General features: G+C 44.9%; 1 protein-coding gene across 1 annotated transcript in view; it reads left to right on the forward strand.

The window, feature by feature from the left end:
* The window catches only part of ABCC1 (ATP binding cassette subfamily C member 1 (ABCC1 blood group)), a 167,879-nt gene that overhangs the window by 53,934 nt on the left and 94,036 nt on the right, over positions 1 to 19,909 (forward strand). Inside the window, exons 2-5 of the mRNA XM_004373287.3 lie at positions 3,531 to 3,707; positions 3,997 to 4,122; positions 9,536 to 9,673; positions 10,968 to 11,093. Of these exons, the coding sequence (XP_004373344.1) occupies positions 3,597 to 3,707; positions 3,997 to 4,122; positions 9,536 to 9,673; positions 10,968 to 11,093 (501 nt within the window). The 5' untranslated portion in view covers positions 3,531 to 3,596. The remainder of the gene's footprint in view (positions 1 to 3,530; positions 3,708 to 3,996; positions 4,123 to 9,535; positions 9,674 to 10,967; positions 11,094 to 19,909) is intronic.

Genomic DNA, 19,909 nt, shown 5'->3' on the forward strand with positions numbered 1-19,909 from the left:
ATTCTCCCTTGCTCCTGAAGGGATGAGACCAGTGGAGTATCTTAGATGGCTGCTCACAGGCTTTTAAGACCCCAGACACTACTTACCAAGGTAGAATGTAGAACATTTTCTTTATAAACTGTGTTATGCCAATTGAGCTAGATGTTCCCCGAGACCATGGTCCCCATGTCCCATTTATTAATGCAAATATTTAAGTCTATGAAGTTTCCTCTGAGCAGGAGAACCTGGCTGGCTTTTAAACACAAGGGAAAAGATCCTCGGTCTCACTCATAATAAACAGAAGGAAGTTAAACTACCGTGAGCTGTATTCTATTTATCAGATTGGCAAAGATCAAAAGCTTGTAATACACTGTGGTTTGGGAAGCAGTTGCTACCCGACATTGGTAGGTGGAGTATGAATTGATGTTACCTGTTGGAGGGCAATGTCTATCTACTTTTTAAATGCATACCTTCTTTGGCCCAGCAGGTCCACCTCTTGAAAGTTATCTTGCAGATATACTCCCTTGTGTGTAAAATGGGGTATCTACAAGGTTATTATTCACTGGCACATTGTTTGTTTATAAGGGCAACCCAAATGTCAGATCAACAGTGGATTGATTAAATAAATGGAAGTCCATCCATGCAGTGGAATAGAGTGCAGCTGTAACAAAGAATGAGGAAGCTCTTCATGTGCAGTGTAGGCTGACCCTTAATATCTATTATGAAGAGAAAACAACAAGGTGCAGAATAATGTGTAGAGCATCTGTTTTTCCATTTGATAACAGAAGGGAACATATGTATTTATTTTGTTGTTTAGGCATAAATTATTTTCTGGAAAGATGCACAAGAAACCTGCTTCAAGGGAGGGGATCTGGGGGCCTAGGGGTTGGGATGGGTAGGAGACTTGTCACTTCTACTCCATTGTTCACAATAGGTAAAATATAAAGAACATAAAGCAGGTCTACATTACTGATAAAAATCAGTCTCCAGTATTAGTTGTTGAGTAAAAAAAGCAAGGTACACAATAGACAATATATGTGTTGTGGTACTAATTAAGGAAATAAAGTAGATATGTAGTATTTGGAATATGTGTAGAAGAATATACAAGAAGCTAGTAATGGTGTAACTGTGAGGTGGGGTTGAGGAGGCTGCAAATTCAGGGAGGGGAGAGACATTTTTCACTGGATACCCTTTTGTTAGTTTGAAGAAATCATATCACAAATATGTATTACCTATTAAAAATAATCTAATACAGAGAGACATGGATGAATGAATGACTGCATGAATGGATTGATTGGGTGGGTGGATGGATTGATTGGTACATTGATGGGTGGATGATGGATGAGCAGATGATTGATGGGTGGGTGGGTGGATGGGTGGATTGGTGCATTAATGGGTGCATGGTAAATGTGTGGATGTGTGAATGATGAATGGATGGACAGATGGATATATGTATGGAATCTGGCTGCAGTAGGGAGGACTGAGTGGGACCAGGAGGGGCTGGAGGCAGGGAAGCTATTGCAGTAGTCCATGGAGGAATAATTGGGGCTAGGATCGGTTACTGAGATGTCTCACATGTAAACTGTGTTTCTTGTATACATGTCTGCATATATTAAGTCTCAGCCTTGTTTTCTTACTGCAAGGGCAGATTCCTTTGGAATGAGCTTTTTTGGCAACTGCTCAGAAAGTGTTCTGTATAGGATAACGACTCACAGTTTAATCCCTTTTCTGAACTATCATCTCAAGAATTGTATGTGGTGTGAAACCAGTTAAAATAATTAGTCCTTCATATATATCATTCCTCTCCATGATCAAATTTTTGCCAGCCTGTCTTCCAAATACCCAAGTCCACAAAGGCATGAACTTTGTCCTTTTTAAGGTTTCTTTGTGTCTCGAAGTTTTCTAGCTAAATGCCTTTGTATGTGTTGGCCTTTTAAAGTTTACTTTTCAATGATCCCTTGTTCTTGGTTCTGGAAAGACAACCATTTGTATCACAAAATAATTAATACTTAACCTCTGAAGAACCAATTTAGGTAATTGGTTATACTTAGATTTCTTGTTGCTTGGAATGTATGTTTTGATCAAATTGGCCAACTATTTTCTTTTAAGCAAAATGATCTGCTTGTTCCCAGGACTTCCTCTTCTTAACTTTCTTTGATGTGGCTTTAAAGTATGGAGTTGTGGGATTCCAGGTTCCTTGGGGTTCCTTGTTGATCTCATTTATCTGATTGTAGGAAGGCTATTAGAGTTATAGATATTTGCAGGGTGCTTAGTCCAGTGGTGGAAAGGGAGAAAAGTGGGCTGGGTGGGGACTGTGGCCAACTGGAACACATGAGCCTTGTCCAATGACTGGCTACCACCCAGCTCCTGCTGATGGTTGTGAAGTGGGAATATAGATCCAGCACTGCCAGTTCTTTAGATTTTTCAAGAGAAGCCAGAAATCCAAATTTTTATATGGAATCTCCTAATTTTAAATGTTCAAGGTGAATCTTTAAAAAAAAAAAAAAAAGGCATGGTCTAAAATAACAGCCGCAAGCCATCTGTGGGCCACATTCATTTGTTTCTGATCTCTGACTTTATTCACTGTATTCATGTTAGAAGATAGAGAATTGAGACCCTGAGAAAGGGCAATAAATTTTCGCGAAGTTGAGTAACTGGTCAGTGGTCAAATCAGACCTGGAGTTAAATTCTCTGTTATAAACTCTAACCAGCTGGTTGACGTTTATTCTTGGGCAGATGTATCTCATCTACTTATGTAATGTTGTATCTGTCTATTTCACAGGTATGGATTTTTTTAAAAAAATTTAAAAAAAAAAAAAAAGAAAATTCTTAGGCTGGATTGCTTAGTGGTTCAATTCAGGATCTTGAGAACCAGATTGCCTCAGCTCCAGATCTTACCAGCTTTGTGATACCAGACAAATCATTTAACTTCTCCATGGAAAATGGGATGATAAAAGTACTTATTTATTAGAATTTAAGGTGATAATTGATATAAAGCACTTAGAATAGGGCTTGGCACATGGGAATTGCAATTTGGGTGCTATCCATGCTCCTGGTGGTAGTGGTGGCAGTGATGGAGGTAGGTGGTAGTGTTGACGATGGTGATGATCGTGGTGATGGCGATGGTGGTGGTGCTGCTGATTGTAGTAATGGTGGTGGTGGTGATGAAGAAGATGAGAAAGCTTTCTCTTCATACGACAGTAAAGTAGGGATGATTCATATGACTAAAGAATTCTTTAGTTTACAGATGAATAACATTCACAGTTCCTTTAAGTGGCAGTCTCCATCATCCATACAAAAATGGGACTTGCCACAGGCCCTGGAAACTTGCCTGTTAGGTGAAAGGAGACGTACCTTTATTTCTCGTTACTTGTGTCTTGAGTCTTTTTAGCTACAGATCTTTTATGAATTTGCGTGTTCAGCCTGAGAAGCCCTCGGATGAGGGGTCTTTTCTGTTTTTTGAAATCCTGTTTTAGCTACTTTTGAACTCCGCATGACCTGCTGTCTCTCCTTGTCGTGCCCTGTTGACCGGAGCCTGTTTGTATCCACAGGACTGGAACATCACGTGGTACACCAGCAACCCTGACTTCACCAAGTGCTTTCAGAACACCGTTCTCATGTGGGCGCCTTGTTTTTACCTCTGTGCCTGCTTCCCCTTCTACTTCCTCCATCTCTCCCGACATGACCAGGGCTACATTCAGATGACACATCTCAACAAAGCCAAAACTGTAAGTCCCTTGGGATTTTCATCATGGTGGGGGTGTTTGTTCCTGGGTGGGTATGTATGGTAGTTGATGAAAACTGATCTTTTACTCCACCTCTGTTGGCAGTTCTCCTCCATCCTATAGGGTCGCTATGAGTCGACAATTGACTTGATGGCAACAGGTTTTTATTGGCCCTAAGTTTCTTTATCTAGAAGGCAGAATAATAATATGGTAGATAGAAACTGGGGCCCTGGAATTAAGCAAGGGATTTCAATGCTGTCATTGGTAAGACATGCATGTGCTTCTCTTCCAGGCCTTGGGGTTTGTGCTGTGGATTGTCTGCTGGGCAGACCTCTTCTACTCTTTCTGGGAAAGAAGTCGGGGTGTGTTCCTGGCCCCAGTGCTTCTGGTCAGTCCAACCCTCTTGGGCATTACCATGGTAAGTGTGAGCTGGGTGTGAAGCCTTCAACTCTCTGCCAGGCATGTGGAGACCAAAAGTAGTGGCTGGCATTTAGAAATGAGAAGATCTTACAGCCGAAATCCAGAAATCTAGCTTCTCTTGGAAAACTTGGGGAACTGGCAACACTGAACTCATAGTTTTTCATGGCAACAGTCAGCTGGAACTGAGAGGTGGCTGTGATTTTTAAATGGGGGGTGTGCCGTCCAGTTCGCCATAATCCCCACCCTGCCCTGTTGCCCTCCTGACACTGAGACTGAATGGCAGATGCCATTTTTCATTGTGGTCACTGTACTCTCTTCTTTCCCTGGCTACCTTTATCTTAACTGTCTGCAACCTAGTGGTCTCTTGAGTTTTCAGGCTCTGGCATAGGGAGTGGGGCTGTCAAGATGAACAGGAAACTGCCCTGCCCATGGGATCCACAATTGAGTGGGAGATACGGACAGGGAAAGTAGTTTATTAATTACAGCTGACATATAGCACGTGCTTACTATGTGTTGGCCACTGTTCTTGGTGTTTTATATGTCTTAATCCGTCTAAGTTGCAAAACAATCCTGTGAGGTGTGATGGCTTTGTTGTCCCATTTTACAGCTGAGGAGACTGAGGACAGAGAGGTTAAGTGTCCTGCTCAGGGTCACACAGCTAATACATGGCCTAGTGAGGGGTACACTCCAGAGGCCAAGTTTTTAGGCCCTGTGTTCTGCAGCCTCTGAGCTATGATCACAGCATGGAGTGCTCTGAATCAAGGGCTGTTTCCACATATGGGCCCCCTGAGAAGCCTGGAAAGTTCTTGCCGAGTGTAGGCCTCTAGTGTTGCTGAAGGAGATGGGAGTGAGTTTTGGGCAGGATGTTCCGAGCAGAGAGAACAGTTTGTTCATGGAGGCCTTGAAGGCTCAAAGGGTACGTCTGAGAAGGAGGAGGACAAGCAGTTCTGTGAAGCGAGAACACATAGTGGGGCATTGGTAGATGTGATAGAAGATGGGCTGGGAAAGACATGTTGGAGCCAGATTGGACTGTGCATCCTGGGAGCCAACATGTGTAGCACTGCCCTACACACCTTATGTATTAACTCAGTTAATCTTCACATCAGTTAGATAAAGTATGTTTGCTTATTAGCCTCATTTTCTAGATAAGCAAATTGAGGCACAGAGAAGTGAAGGAATTGGCCCAGGGTCACACAGCCAGTAAGGCAACAGAGCTAGAGTTAAACCCAGGCCGTCTGGCTGCTGCTTTTGTGCTCTTTCTTAACCACTGCTACACTCTCTTTGTTTGTGTGGCTGTTTGCTTAACACCTGACTCTCCTGGTCGGCTTTAACCTTCGTGTTGGGTTTGTCCCTCTTTTTGTCCCCAGAGCCTGGACTGTGCCTGGTATACAGCAAGTACTACATAAGTATGTTGAGAGAGTGGGTAAATAAGGGGTCTTGCTTTGCTGGCCTGAAGGTCTTGGGCTCTATTTTTTGGTAGAGAGTGTAAACGTGGACTGCTTTTGGCCAGAGTAGCTCATAAGTCAGTAAAAATCCAGTTGCCATTGAGTTAATTCTGACTCAGGGTGGCCTCACGTGTGTCAGGGTAGAACTGTGCTCCATAGGTCTTTTTTTTTTTTTTTTAATAATTTGTTTTATTTTTGTTATTTTTAATTGAGAATATACACAGAAGAACATACACCCATTCAACAATTTCTACATGTACAATTCAGTGACATTGACTCCATTCTTCGAGTTGTGCAGCCATTCTCACCCGCCTTTTCTGAGTTGTTCTTCCTCCTCTAACATAAACTCACTGCCCTCTAAACTACCTGTCCAATCTTTCGAGTTGCTGTTGTCAGTTTGATTCCATAGAGACAGGTCTTAAAAGAACACACTGTTTTAGGCAGACTTGCTTCAATTGCTAAGCTAAACTATTGTTTGGTTTGAAGAAGACTTTAGGGGATATTTTTAGTTTAAGGTTTAAAGATTATCTCAGGGCAATAGTTTCAGGAGTTCATCCAGTCTCGATGACTCCAGAAAGTCTGGAGTCCATGAGAATTTGAGAATTTTGATTAGGATTCTTCTGTAGAATCTTTGATCAAAATGTTCAGGAGTGGTAGCTGGGCACCGTCCAGTTTTTCTGGTCTCATGGCAGTGGGGGCAGTTGTTCATGGAGGCGCTTACCCACACGTTCCATTTCCTCCTCCTGTACCTGACTCTACTTCTTCTGTTGCTCCAAAGTGAATAGAGACCAGTGGTTGTACCTTGGATGGCTGCTTGCAAGCTTTTAGACCCCAGACATTACACAGCGAACTAGGAGGTGGAACAGAGGTGCTAAACATGCTATTAGGCCAATTAACCAGGATGTCCCATGAAACCATGACCATAAACCACCAAATCAAGGAACCAAATCCCATGAGGTGTTTGGTTGTACATAATCAGCCTCAGCAGCTACTTTTTTTGTTGTTGTCATTGTTGTAAATATATCTATCATACGTTTGCCAATTCAACTTTTTATAGATGTACAACTTATTGAGAGCAATTACGTTAATCAGCTGTGCAGCCCTACCCTTAATCAATGTGATTTTTCCATCGCTGTAAAGCGACAGTCAATATTCCATATATTCCATAAATAATAACCCCCCTTTCATCCCCCTGCTGCCCCTGGTAACCACTAATAAACTTTGGTCTCTATACATTTGCCTGGTTTTGTCTTTTTATGGAAGTGAGGTTATACAATGTTTGTCCTTTTGTGATTGACTTATTTCACTCAGCATAATGTCTTCCAGCTCCATCCATATTGTAGCATGTATCAAGACTTAATTTCTCCTACTGGCTGAGTAGTATTCCATTGTTTGTATGTACCAAATTTTGTTTATTCATTGTCTGTTGATAGACATTCAGGTTGTTTCCACCTTTTGGCTATTGTGAATAGTGCTGCAGTGAACATGGTGTACAAGTATCAGTGTGCATCTCTGCTTTCAAGTTTATTGAGTGTATACCTAGGAGTGGAATTGCTGGTGGTTCTATTTTTAGTTTTTTGAGGAACAGCGGCACTGTTTTTTACAATGGCTGTGCTATTTTGCATTCCCACCAGCAATGGATAAGGGTTCCAATTTCCCCATATCCTCACCAACATTTACTATTTTCTGTTTTGTTTTTTTTTCCATACCCATCCTAGTGGGAGTGAAATGGTATCTCATTGTGGTTTTGATTTGCATCTCTGATGGCTAACGATAGCATCTTTTCACATATTTGGTGGCCTTGAATGTCCTCTTTGGTGAAAAGCCTATTCAAGTTCTTTGCCCATTTTATGATTGGGTTATTTATCTTTTTGTTAACTTGTCGAAGTTTTATATATATTTTGGTTATTAGATTCTTATTAAATATATGGTTTCTGAAGATATTCTTCCAGTCAGTAGCTTGTCTTTCCACTTCTTGGTAAAGTCTTTTGGAACAAAAGTTTTTAATTTTTGTGTGGTTCTATTTATTTATTTTGTCTTTCGCTGTTTGTGCTTTTGTTATTGTATTAGGTAATCCATTGTTAAAAGCTAGGCCCAGCAGCCTTGCCTCTACATTTTCTTCTGAGAATTTTATGGTTTTAGTTTTCACATTTAGGTCTTTAATATATTTTGAATTTGTTTTTGTGTATGGTGTGAGTCATGGATCCTGTTTCATTTTTCTGTGTGTGAAAATTTAATATCCCAACACCATTTATTGAAGAGACTCTTCTTTCCCCATCAACTTAGCACCCTTGTCAAAAATCAGTTGACCATAGATGTGTGGGTTTATTTCTGGACTTTCAGTTCTATTCCATTGGTCTATATGTCTATTGTTATACCAGTACCAGGCTATTTTGATTACTGTAGCTGTATAATATATTTTAAAATCAGGAAGTGTGAGTCCTCCTACTTTGTTCTTCTCTTTCAACATGGCTTTAGCTATTTGGGGCCTCTTGCCATTCCATATAAAATTGAGGGTTGATTTTTCCATTTCTCTAAAGAAGGCTGTTGGAATTTTGATTGGGATTGCGTTGTATTCATATCTTAGCAAAGTAGATGGCAAGGCCTTTCTTCCAAGGCACTCCTGGGTAGACTCGAACCCTCAACCTCTCGGTTAGAAGTGAAGTGCGTTTGCACCACCTGTTTGTAACACCCAGGGACTCCTAAACTAATTGCCATCGAGTCGATTCCGACTCCTGGTAAGTGCCTGTGATATACACACATACATACGTTTATGTGTGAAGATTTTATTGTATACACTTACATTTTCACTTGAGGTTTAATTTACATACAGGAAAATTCACCTTTTTTTAGTGTTCAGTTCTGTGGAGGAGTTGCCAATGGCTTAGATGTGGGGAGTGAGAGAGGTGGGCCATGCTGAGGAGGACGAACAGAGGAGGATGAAGAAGACAGAGGGTCAGGTAGATTTCTGGCTGGAGCCTCTGGGGAGTGAGGGAGGGCCGGGAATGACCTGCAGCTTCCCAGGTGTCTGGCCTGGGACCAGCATTGGCTCTTTGCCTCATGAAGGCAGTTCTGCCTGTCTGGGCTGTGGCTGTGATGTTTTCTTCTTTCAAGGAAAAGCAGTTTTATTGTCTGTTTTCTCTCCTTGATTATTACATCATGTGTAAAATGGAAGTAATTAGCCCCAAGTGTCAGGGATGCATTAAAAATCCCTCTATCACTATTCTAATATATGCCTTTAAGATGAAACGTGTGACCTTAGGTAGATTAAATTCTCTCTATGAACCTTCATTTCTGTGAAGAGGGGGCTCATAACGGTTTCCCCTTATGGTAGGGTATTGCACGAGTTAGTGCATGTAAAATGATTGTTACATGGCAGGTGTAGCAGGTGCTCAATAAATGAGAGCAATTAGGGCTGTTGCCCAGATGAGAATAACCAGTAATTGTCGTGCCTGGGATTTGAACCCTGATCTTTCTAGCTCTAAATCAAGGGTGGGTAAACTGCTGCCTAGTGGCCAGCCGGGTTGCCTATTTTTGTAAATAAAGTTTTATTGGAACACAGCCACGCCCATTCATTCACATACTATCTATGACTGCTTTCCCACTGCAGGGGTAGAGTTGAGCAGTTGCAACAGAGACTGTATGACCTGCAAAGCCTATATTTTCTCTCTGCTACTTTAAGAAAAAACGTGCCGATCCCTGTGCTAACCTGAGCTTTCTCCCGACTTTTTCATCTTTTCCCAGATCTGCGCATGGTCTCATTAAATTCCTGCAACTCCTGAGCTAGTAGTATCACCACTGTTTTTCAGTGGAGGCTCAGACAGATTCTGTGACTTGCCCTGGGTCACCCAGCTAGGCGGGCGGAGCTTCCAAGGGCAGGTCTTGGCACCAGGAAGGCCCCTGGGACTGTGGGGGCTTTGGGTTTCTGGCCTTCTCTTAATGACTCTTGTTGCTTCTCTCTTCCAGCTGCTTGCTACCTTCTTAATTCAGCTTGAGAGAAGAAAGGGAGTCCAGTCCTCAGGGATCATGCTCACTTTTTGGCTTGTAGCCCTACTGTGTGCTGCTGCCATCTTGAGATCCCGAATCATGGCTGCCTTAAAAGAGGTAAGTGACGGTCCCATTCCGCATCTCCCTTCAGAGACCCTTGGGAGAGATGCTTGTTCCTTTTCCCGCATGCAGAAATCATGTGTTGCTGTGGGAACCAAGGGATGGATACCACATGGGCCTGGTTTCCTCCCTGGGAATTTTCCTGTACCACCAGATCCTCAGGAAGGCAGTTCCAGCCTTTGTTCTAGAACCTTCTTTCCTCAGGGCCCCACTTGTCTGTGTAGCTCCGACGGCCCGTTGGGTCCTTTGAGGAGCTGTGGGGCAAAGCTGTACCATATTTTGAACCGTTGTCAGCAGTAAACAGCAAGGTGAGTTGCTCCAGATATCTTCAGTCTGGAACGGAGCCCTGTGGGAATGGTGTTTATGGAGTGACTGTTCCCCCAGGGACACTAGATTTGTCCCCATGTCACCTTTGTGCCATCAGCTGCTTCTCTGGCTGGAGACCTTGTTTACATTGGCTGCCATGTGCTGCTCCTGGTAGTTTTGAAGAGTGTGCACTTTTAGAATCAGTCCTTCTATTGTTCCCTGCCATCTTTGTGCTAAGTCAGGAGGCAAAGCAAGGCAAAGAAACTGAGCGTTTATTGAGTGCTTGTAGTCTACAGCACAGACGTTTCTCAGTCGCCCCTTTAACAGTGGTGGCAGGTAACATTTATTGAGCTCGTGTTTACAGAGTACCAGGCAGGGGGCTGGGTGTTTTTATGAATAACTTCATTGACTTCTTACAGTTATTCTCAGAAGGTTTTGCAGTCAGGCACTATTGACATTTTGGGCTGCATGGTTCTTTGTTGTGAGAATCTGTCCTGAATATTGTTGGATGTTTAGCAGCATCCCTGGTCTCTACCCTCTAGATGCTAGTAGCATCCCCTCTACCCCCACAGTTGTGACAAGCAAAAATGTCTCCAGATACTGCCAGATGTCCCCTAGGAGGCAGAATTGCCCCTGGTTCAGAACCACTGGTCTATGAGATATGTCTCTTTTTAGATGAGGAAACTGAGGCACAGAGCAATTAAGTAAGTTGAGAAGGTCCCACAGGCAGTAAGAGCAGAGCTAGACTTTGAACTTGAGTCTGTTTCACTCCCAGACCCAGGCTTCCTCTCACCTTGCTGGGCTCCCTCACCAGGTGGTGGTGAGCCGAGGGGACCCCACCATGGTATGAGTGCCTTTCTTCCCAGGGGAGGTGGGATGGCGAGAGAAAGCTTGTCACTGACACTTCTGTATTCTCCTCTCCCGGCGTCTGCAAGCTGCCTCCAGAAAGTGACTTTTTCCTTCTCTTTCTTTCTCTCACGTTTAGGATGCTCAAGTTGACGTGTTTCGCGATGTCACTTTCTACATTTACTTTTCCCTCGTGCTGGTTCAGCTTGTGTTGTCCTGTTTCTCAGACCGCTCGCCCCTGTTCTCTGAAACTGTCAACGACCCTGTAAGTGTGACCACGAAACACATGTCCTCGAGTGAGAGAGAGACTCTGTGTGTGTGTGAGAGAAGAGAAATATTGCACAGTGCTAGCTAACATTCATTAGATACTCGTTCTGAGCCAGTATCATGCGTTCGGGATCTCATTTCATCCTCCCCAAATTTCCCCACTTTACACATACGAAAACTGAGTCCTAGATGTGCCTATGGGGTTGACAGAGAGAATCTGCTCCATAGTTGCAAACTGCTGTGTCTTGCAGGACAATTGGTGTATCTTGTTTGGTAGGCATGGTGATTTTAGAAAATGTGAGCCAGCATTTAGAAAATCCAGAAATTTTCCATAAATTCTAACTGTCCAGATTTTCCAGAAAACGAGAAGTTCTGGCAGCTTTAGGGCTATAACCCCACACGGCAGTAGTCGGCCAGAGCTGAGGAAAGTTGCCCTATTTCCCCACACTCCCCACCACTCCCTAATGTATTGTGCCACCTTGCTTACCTCTCTTACAGCACACGCCTGAGGGATTTGAATGTGAGATCCTGAGTGTGTTCTTTCAGTTTGAGGGAAGTCCCGTAGGAACAGAAGAATATCAGTGAGCTGGGTGGCCATGGCCACTCTTCCTACTGGTGGAATCAAAGGGGACACAGGCATTATTGCCCTCACTTCTCTCCTCCGTTCCTCGCCTTTCTCTTCTCTTTCCCCTCCTTCCCTGCTTCCTACCTTCTCTCCATTCTGCCTTCCTTCCTTCCTTTTTCTCTCTTCCTCCTTCCCTCTTTTCTTCCCCCTTCTCTCTTTTCCTCCATCCCTTCCTCCTTCCTTCCCTTCTTTCCCTCCCTCCTTCCCGTGAATAGTGTGAATACTACATGCCATTTACCAGTTGGGCACTGGCCCTGCTCACTTGAGGCATTCATTATTGTGGAGGAGACAAACAGTAACAACCCAGGAACCACATATATGTCAGAAGACCAAAAACCACCCCCGACTCACGGAGACCCCATGTGTATCAGAGTAGAACTGTGCTTCATAGGGCTTTCACTGGCTGAGTTTTCGCCAGGCCTTTCTTCTGAGGTGCCTCTGGGTGGACTCAATCCACCAACCTTTCGATTTACAGCCAAGCACCTTAGCCGTTTGCACCACTCAGGGATTCCTAAGTATATATCAGGTGATGGTAAATGCTGAGAAGACAAAAGCAGGTAAGGAAATGGAGAACAGTGGTTGGGGTTGTGTGCAGTTTATGATGAGAGAGATCACGAAGACCTCCCTGAGGAAACCGCATTTGAGCAGAGACCTAAAGGAGTGAGGGAGCAAGCTGAGCAAATACGTAGAGGGCGGCAAGTGCAAAGGCCCTGGGGCAGGAGCTGTCATGCAGTGTGGAGGGAATGGCCTTAAGTGCTGGTGTGGCTGGAGCAGTGAGGGGGAGGAAGAGTGTGCTAAGAGCTGGGGTCTGAGAGGTCAGGACAGTCACCTGGTAGGCTGGGTGAGCTGTTTGGATTTTATTCTGATTGTGACCAGAAGCGTTTGGAGCATTTATTTGACACTTTGTTCATGGTTAGTCAGCTGTTAGTTTGCAAAATTGCAGTGGGAGCAGTTTTCATTTGCTGTGGTCAGTTGGGTTTGGTGTGAACCTCAGCAAGGGGTTGAGACTCGCTTTCTGGGTGATGGAAGGACCTGGGAGGTTGGCATGGAGGATGTTGACTCTAGCCAAGAGATTTTTAGAAACCAGTGTCCTAGTGCATGTACTGAGAGGTCTCCACTCTTGATTTCTCTGCTCAAGGAGTAACTGCTTTGGAGAAACTAGCAAAGTGTGTGTGTGTGTCAGCTTATTTGTTTATGTGTGTGTTTATATATGCATATATATGTTCATAAGTGTGTGCATTATGTGCGTACGTGTGTATTTGTGCATGTGTGTTTGTGTGTGTTTCTGTGTCTGTGTTTGTGCTTCTGTGTGTAGGTGTGTTCGGGTGTGTGCATGTACATGTTTGTGTGTGTGTTCGTGTGTATGTGTATGCATGTGTTGTCTGTGTGTATATGTGCGTTCTTGTGTGTGAATGCATGCATACACACGTGCCTCTCACACAGGAGGGTCGCCAGTGTTTGTGGTGGTTGTTTACAGCATTTGTGGGTATGTGACAGCAGATTGTCCCCATTGGGGAATGTTTGTTCAATGCCGGGGTGTCCTGTGGAGTAGGGGATTGCACTGAACAAGTCATACCCGCCTAAGTGGCTGGCTGACTGTGGGGAGCTCTGAAGTGAGCCAAGCCTTGGGGGCTGACGGGCTGGCGGGGCAGGTGGGAGTCACCTGGCCCCTCGGCGTCCTCTGTGGGGCCTGAGGACATGCTCTTTCTCTGTGGATTCCCCTGGAAGGTTTTATGGGACGGGGCATTTCTTATTTCTGGTCCCTTTGGGGGTCTGGATACAGTCCCTTTCACGTCATTCCCGGGCTCGGGTGCCTCAGGTGGCTCCGAGCTGACCTTGTCCTCCCATAGTGCTTCCTGCTCTCCCAGGAGCGAGGGGCTGCTCTGCCATCCTGGGGGCTGGAGGCTGGGCCGAGGGGGGAGGAGACACCCGACTTTTCTCCCCAGTCACTGTCTCTTGGGCTCCATGCGTCCTCTCTCTCCTCTGCATCTCATTACCCTGTTCCCCACGTCACTCCTGGTCTCTGAGGGGGGTGGGAAGCACTGTTATTTGCAGCAGGACGCGGAGGATGGCAAATGTGGCTGTGTGGGCCGGTGTACCTCTGACACTTGTCCACAGGATGGGGAGATTCCTCTGCTGCCTGGCACTTTCAGTCTAGCCAGCTTGGCCTGTCTTCTGGTTCTTTTCAATAACCCAGTGGAATTACCATTATCTCATTGCAATTTAGAATCTAGGTTAGCGGTTGGCAAACAATGGCTCATAGGCCAAATCTGGCCCACTGCCTGTTTTTGTAAATAAAGTTTTATTGGAACACAGCCACACCCATCTATTTGTGTGAGTGTTATCCATGACTGCTTTCATGCCACAACAGGAGAGTTGAGTAGTTGCTACAGACTGTATGGCCCACAAAGCGTGAAATATTTACTATCTGGCCCTTTACAGGAAAGTTTGCTGACCCCAATCTAAAGCATTCCCTTAGCTTTGCTTACTTTTTTACCTTCCAGTCTTGTCTCCATTTTCTGGAGTTCTTTCGTTCTGTGAAGGGCAAGGAAAGGGAGTGGGCATTTATTAGGTGCCTGCTGTGTACCAGGCATGGTGCTAAGCACACCAGCCCTGTGAATGCAGAACTGTTGTTTTCCCCATTTTACAGATGAGGACACCGAGTCTCAGAGAACAAAGTGCCTTGCCCAGTGTAAGTGGTGGAGCAGGAGTTCAAACCCAGGATTGGATGATTGGCTGTTATGTAAAATCATGTTGCTTTTTTTTTTAGCTGTAACCCACTGAAGGGCAGGGTCTTGGCTCAATAACGGCTTTATATTAGGATATAAGCTCCATGAGGCTGGGTTCATGTAGGACAGGGCCCAGCACACAGTGGCCTGGGCTTCCTCACAACATGGTGATTGGGTTCTGAACAGGATTTCGAACCACTTCATTTGGATTCAAACTCCTGCTGAGAATTTAATTTTCTAACACATACCCAGGAAGTTGTTTACCTGGATGATTCTTATGTATAACTTCCTGGGAGCTTTTTAGAAATGTGTATTCTCAGTAAGCGTTGGAATCGGTTTGAAGCTGTGATTCTAAGTGTGAGTGTTCCATGAGACAGAGCCAGGTGGAAGCTGTATCACCATTGACGACCTAGTACCGGAAGCATCACTTTTGCCATACTCTATTGGTCGAGGCAGTCATAAAAGTGTGCCCAGGTGTGAGGGGAGGGGACACAGACCCCGCCTCTAGATGGAGGAGTGTCAAGGTCTCATTGTAAGAAGAGCATGTGGGATGGGAAATAGTGTTCTGGCCATCTTCAGAAAATACAGTCTGCCACATGCCTTCTGGAAGCTTATGGTCTGGCTGGGGAGACATGCATTAAGCAGGTCAGCACAAGTAATTACACAAGTACCATGGGATGAAGGCTGAGAGGGTAGGAATTAGGTTACATGATGATCAACCTGATTTGTGACTCTGGGCAGGTGGTTTCTCCTCTCAGGACCTCAATGTCCTCTTAAAAATGGGTCGGGACTTAATTTAGGTTGGAGCTTGATTTGATGCTTGCTGCCCCCCACCACATCCCCTGGATCCAAGGCCTGTGATCTGGGGAGGAAGACACTACTAGGGCTCTTCTAGGACCTCTGGGTGTAGACTGAAAGATGGGGGGAGTCCGGTCCCTGCTGCTAGCCTGTCCTCCAAACAGCAGCAAGTGATCACATGTCACCTGTCCTCAGGAAGCCTGGTCAGTCAGGCCCTGGGCCAGCTTGGGTCAGGCAGGACCAGGGTGTGGGCCTGCAAACATTGAGTTCCCTCGTGCTAAGTCACCAAGTTAGGCACGCTCTCCAGCTGGCCCTGTTCCTGTTCCATGAGTCAGACATCTATTTTGGGCCCTGGTTTCTCCGTGGGGCTGCTCCCTTCTGTCCCCTGGGCCCTGGGGCTGGCTGGGCTGGGGGGGCCTGGGTTTTATCTCCCTGGCAATGAGCCTGCTGCTTAGGGTGAGGGTAGAGGGTTTCCATTTGCAGATTGGTGGTGGTGGTGGTGGATCAAGGCCAAGTGAGGTTGCTTAGATTCTCACTACTTACAGTGTGGTCCATGGGCCAGCAGGGCCAGCGGTACCCATCACCTGGAGCTTGTTAGAATGTGGACTGTTGGACCTGCTAAATCACAGTTTCTTTTAACAAGATGCCTGGGTGGTTCCCAGTTGAAAAGCATTCAGAAAAGCTGCTCAGTTAATTTGGAGTAAGAGGTATTCTCTCCTGTCCATACAGTATGGAATTCTCCCGCCAAAGTTTTACAATGAACATTTTCAAACCTACAGGAATGTTGAAAGTATTGTACAGTGAACCCTATATACCTGCCATCTAGATTCTGCAATTAACCTTTTTTTAAGCTTGCTTTATCAGGTATTCATTCATCCATCCAACTAATTTTTTTGATGTCTGATACTTTCTTTAAAGTACATCAGTACCCTTTACCCAAATTCTCCGGCATATAAATCATAAGCTGGAATCCATTATTTATCTACAGGTTTTTGTTTTTGTTTTGTTTTTTGGTAAAATTTACATATAATGAAATTCATGAATCTTAAGTTACCATTCGATGAGTTTTGACAATTGAATGTATCTGTGTAACTCAAATCCCTGTCAAGATACAGAACATTACCAGGACCTCAGCATGTGGATTAACCAGTAAGCAAGGTATGCACAGGCTTAATTGTGTTTACTTACTAATCTGTAGTGAAGAATTTTGCCACATCTTCAGTCCTCACAGTGACTGTATGAGGCAGGACTAGCAGTATCCCCACTTTACAGATGAGGACTCTGGGGATCAGAGAGGTGAAGTATCTTGCCTAAGTTCTCAAGGCTGGCTCTGGAACTCTCCTGCTGGGTTCTCACACTTCAGCTTCCAAAAGCATCCCCTGGAGGGCCTGCCACAACACAGATCCCTGGGCACCGCCCCCAGAGTTTCTGATTCAGTAGGCCTGGGTGGGGCCTGAGCGTCGCCTTTCTAACAAGTTCACAGGTGAAGATGATGCTGGTGATGGGGGCCACACTTTGAGAACCTCTGCTCTGAGCTGCTGCTTCCCCTCGTCCCCTGCTGCTTGGCACTTAAATGGTGCGGAGTGGAGTAACTGGAAGAAGACCAGTGAGAGCAAACACCAGAATCAAAACGAGAAAGGCACGTGGGGACCCAGAGAATTTCCAAAACAGGCCAGAATGCTTAAAGACCCAGACAAGGTTCCCAAACTGCCCCGTTTGAGATAATGACCAGGTTTCAAAGGACCAGTGCCTGGGGCTACCACACCAAATTGCTTTAATTTAAACCACATTGTTTCTGGCCAAACACCTGGTGCCAAATCTAGATGGCAAAGAACATAGCTCTCTCTCTCTTTGCAAAGATCAGGCTTTCCCTCCTTCCGCCTTCGCCAGGACTTGTCTGAATCATTTTCAGTTCTAAATGAATGGGAAACCGGTTAAGAAGTCTCTCTCATCTCATCTGGGAAGCCCCCAGCTGGCAGCTCTCTGTCTCCTGAGAATGATGTCACAAAGTCCTGCTTGGTTTTGGTTAGAGTGGAATGCCACGTGGATTATCATCCAGATGCCTTTTTTTTTCCGGCTTTATAGTTCAGTCCTTGGCTACTTCAGAACTCCAGTTGTCTTTATTACTGAATAAGTACTTCCATATCAGATAGGAACTTCTGGAAACTGGCTCCCCAGCGGATCTGTTTCCTTTTCTGTGCTAATCAAGGGGACAGTGTGTCAGTCTGATGTAACTTCAGATTTTCTGAAAATCAGTGTTTGGATTCAGCCGGAGGAGGAGGGCTGAGAAGAAGAATTCGAACCAAGCTCTTGTTGTTGTTAGGTACTGTTGAGTCGGTTCCGACTCACAGCAACCTTGTGTACAACAGAATGAAACACTGCCTGGTCCTGTGCCATCCTCACAGTCATCGTTATGCTTGAGCTCATTGTTGCAGCCACTGTGTCAATCCATCTCGTTGAGGGTCTTCATCTTTTTCTGCTGGCACTCTACCAAGCATGATGTCCTTCTCCAGGGACCAGTCCTGATAACATGTCCAAAGTATGTGAGATGAAGTCTCGCCATCCTCACTTCTAAGGAGATTCTTCACCATCCTCACTTCTTAGGAGCATTCTGGCTGTACTTCCTCCAAGACAGATTTGTTCATTCTTCTTGCAGTCCATGGTATATTCAATATTCTTCACCAGCACCATAATTCAAGTTCTTCTTCGGTCTTCCTTATTCATTGTCCGGCTTTTGCATGCATATGAAGTGATTGAAAACACCATGGCTTGGGTCAGGCGCACCTTAGTCTTCAAAGTGACATCTTTGCTTTTTTAACACTTTAAAGCTCTTGTAGTGCACAGATTGTTGTTGTGTGCCGTGGAGTTGATTCCGACTCTTAGTGACCCTATAGAGAACTAAGAACTGCCCCATAGAGTTTCCTAGGCTGTAATCTTTACAGGAGCAGATCAGCAGGTCTTTTCTCTCACGGAGTGGCTGGTGGGTTCGAACTGCCACCTTTTCGGTTAGCAGCCAAGTGCTTAACCATTGCGCCACTAGGGCACAAATTAGAGACTGTGAAACGTTTATGTTAATAACACAACCGTATTACATTTGCAGGGTGAATTTTCTCACAGTGGCTTGGACTCACTTTTATCAGCCAGAGTGAGGGTTAATCTTTTCCTCTGGACATCGTTTGTTAAGATCTCAGGAATAAGATTCTGTTGAGTGGCACAAATGGTTTATACTCGTCTACTAACCTAAAAGTTGGTGGTTTGAACTCACCCAACAGCACTGAAGAAGAAAGGCCTGGTGATCTGCTTCTTTAAAAAATACAGCCAAGAAAACCCTGTGGACCGCATGTGGGATCACCATGAGTCAGAGTCGACTTGATGGCAGCCGTTTTTTTTTGTTGTTGTTATGGGTTGTGTATAGTTGAGTATAAACAGAGTGAATTCACCTTAAATGGTGAAGTCAACAGATTGTTTCCTTCTTGACCCACAGCTGGAGTTGCCTAATTTTGAAGGAACACCAGGACTTGTGAAGCCCCTATATGTACAGCTGCCATGCAGGGAGCCCCCCCACCCCACTAGTTCTTCCAGTGCCTCTCTGCAAATTAGAAATAGGTATCCCTCTGTGTGGATGGATTAGAGCAAGACCCTGCTTCTACCAAGCTGAGGCAGCCCCTCTGGGCACAGGGCTTGGGTCTTGTGGAACTGGGAACATTTTTGTGCAAGGTGCAACTTGCACAGCTGTGCTCCGAGCCAATGCCAAGGCTGAAAGAAAACTGGATTTGGACTCCAAAAGACCTACATTTGACCCTTGGTTTCACCCATTATTTAATCACTGTATCTTAGGGTGTTGTGAGGTTTGATGTAAAACAGAAATCGGCAAACTTTTTCTGTAAAGGACCAATAGTACACATTTTGGCCTTTGCAGGCTGTACGGTTTCTGTGGCAACCACTCTGCCGATGTAGCAAGAAAGCCACCATAGACAATATGTAAATGAATGGGCATGGCAGTGTCCCAATAAAACTTTATTTACAAAACAAGCAGCCAGCCTGTTTGCTGACCCCTGATATGAAGCATCTCACACAGTGTCTGATGTGCCAGGGAGGTCTGCAAGAAATGGAAATTATCGTTACTATTTTTACTACTACTGCTATTAATGAAGGACTCCCTGAGTGGTGTAAATGGTTAACGCACTCACTGGGAACCGAAAGAGTGGTGGTTCAAGTCCACCCACAGGTGCCTGAGAAGAATGGCCTGGCGATCTACTTCTGAAAAATCACCATTGAAAACCCTGTAGAGCACATTTCTGCTCTCACATACGTGTAGTCGCCATGAGTCCGAGTTGACTTGACAGCAACTGGGTTTTTTGTTTGTTTGTTTTGTTTTACTATTAATAAAAATAATAATAGTATAATTTCTTGAGTTCTTACTCTGTGCCATGCACTTTTTTAAGTACTTAACGTGTTTTATCTCATTGAATCTCGTCACCACCAAGTAACTTGCCAAGGCCCCACACCTAGTAAATGGCAGAGTTGGGATGGACGCCCTCCCTCCTAACCACTGTACCATACTGCCTCACAGAGAAGCCAGCCCTCTGCCCTCCTCCCGCCCCATTCTTCTCTCTCAGGCACCTGTTCTTTTCTTTGTTGTGGCTCTCACTGTTTATAGTT

This window comes from Trichechus manatus, unplaced genomic scaffold (assembly GCF_000243295.1).
Source record: "Trichechus manatus latirostris isolate Lorelei unplaced genomic scaffold, TriManLat1.0 scaffold00024, whole genome shotgun sequence".
Taxonomy (NCBI): Eukaryota; Metazoa; Chordata; class Mammalia; order Sirenia; family Trichechidae; genus Trichechus; species Trichechus manatus.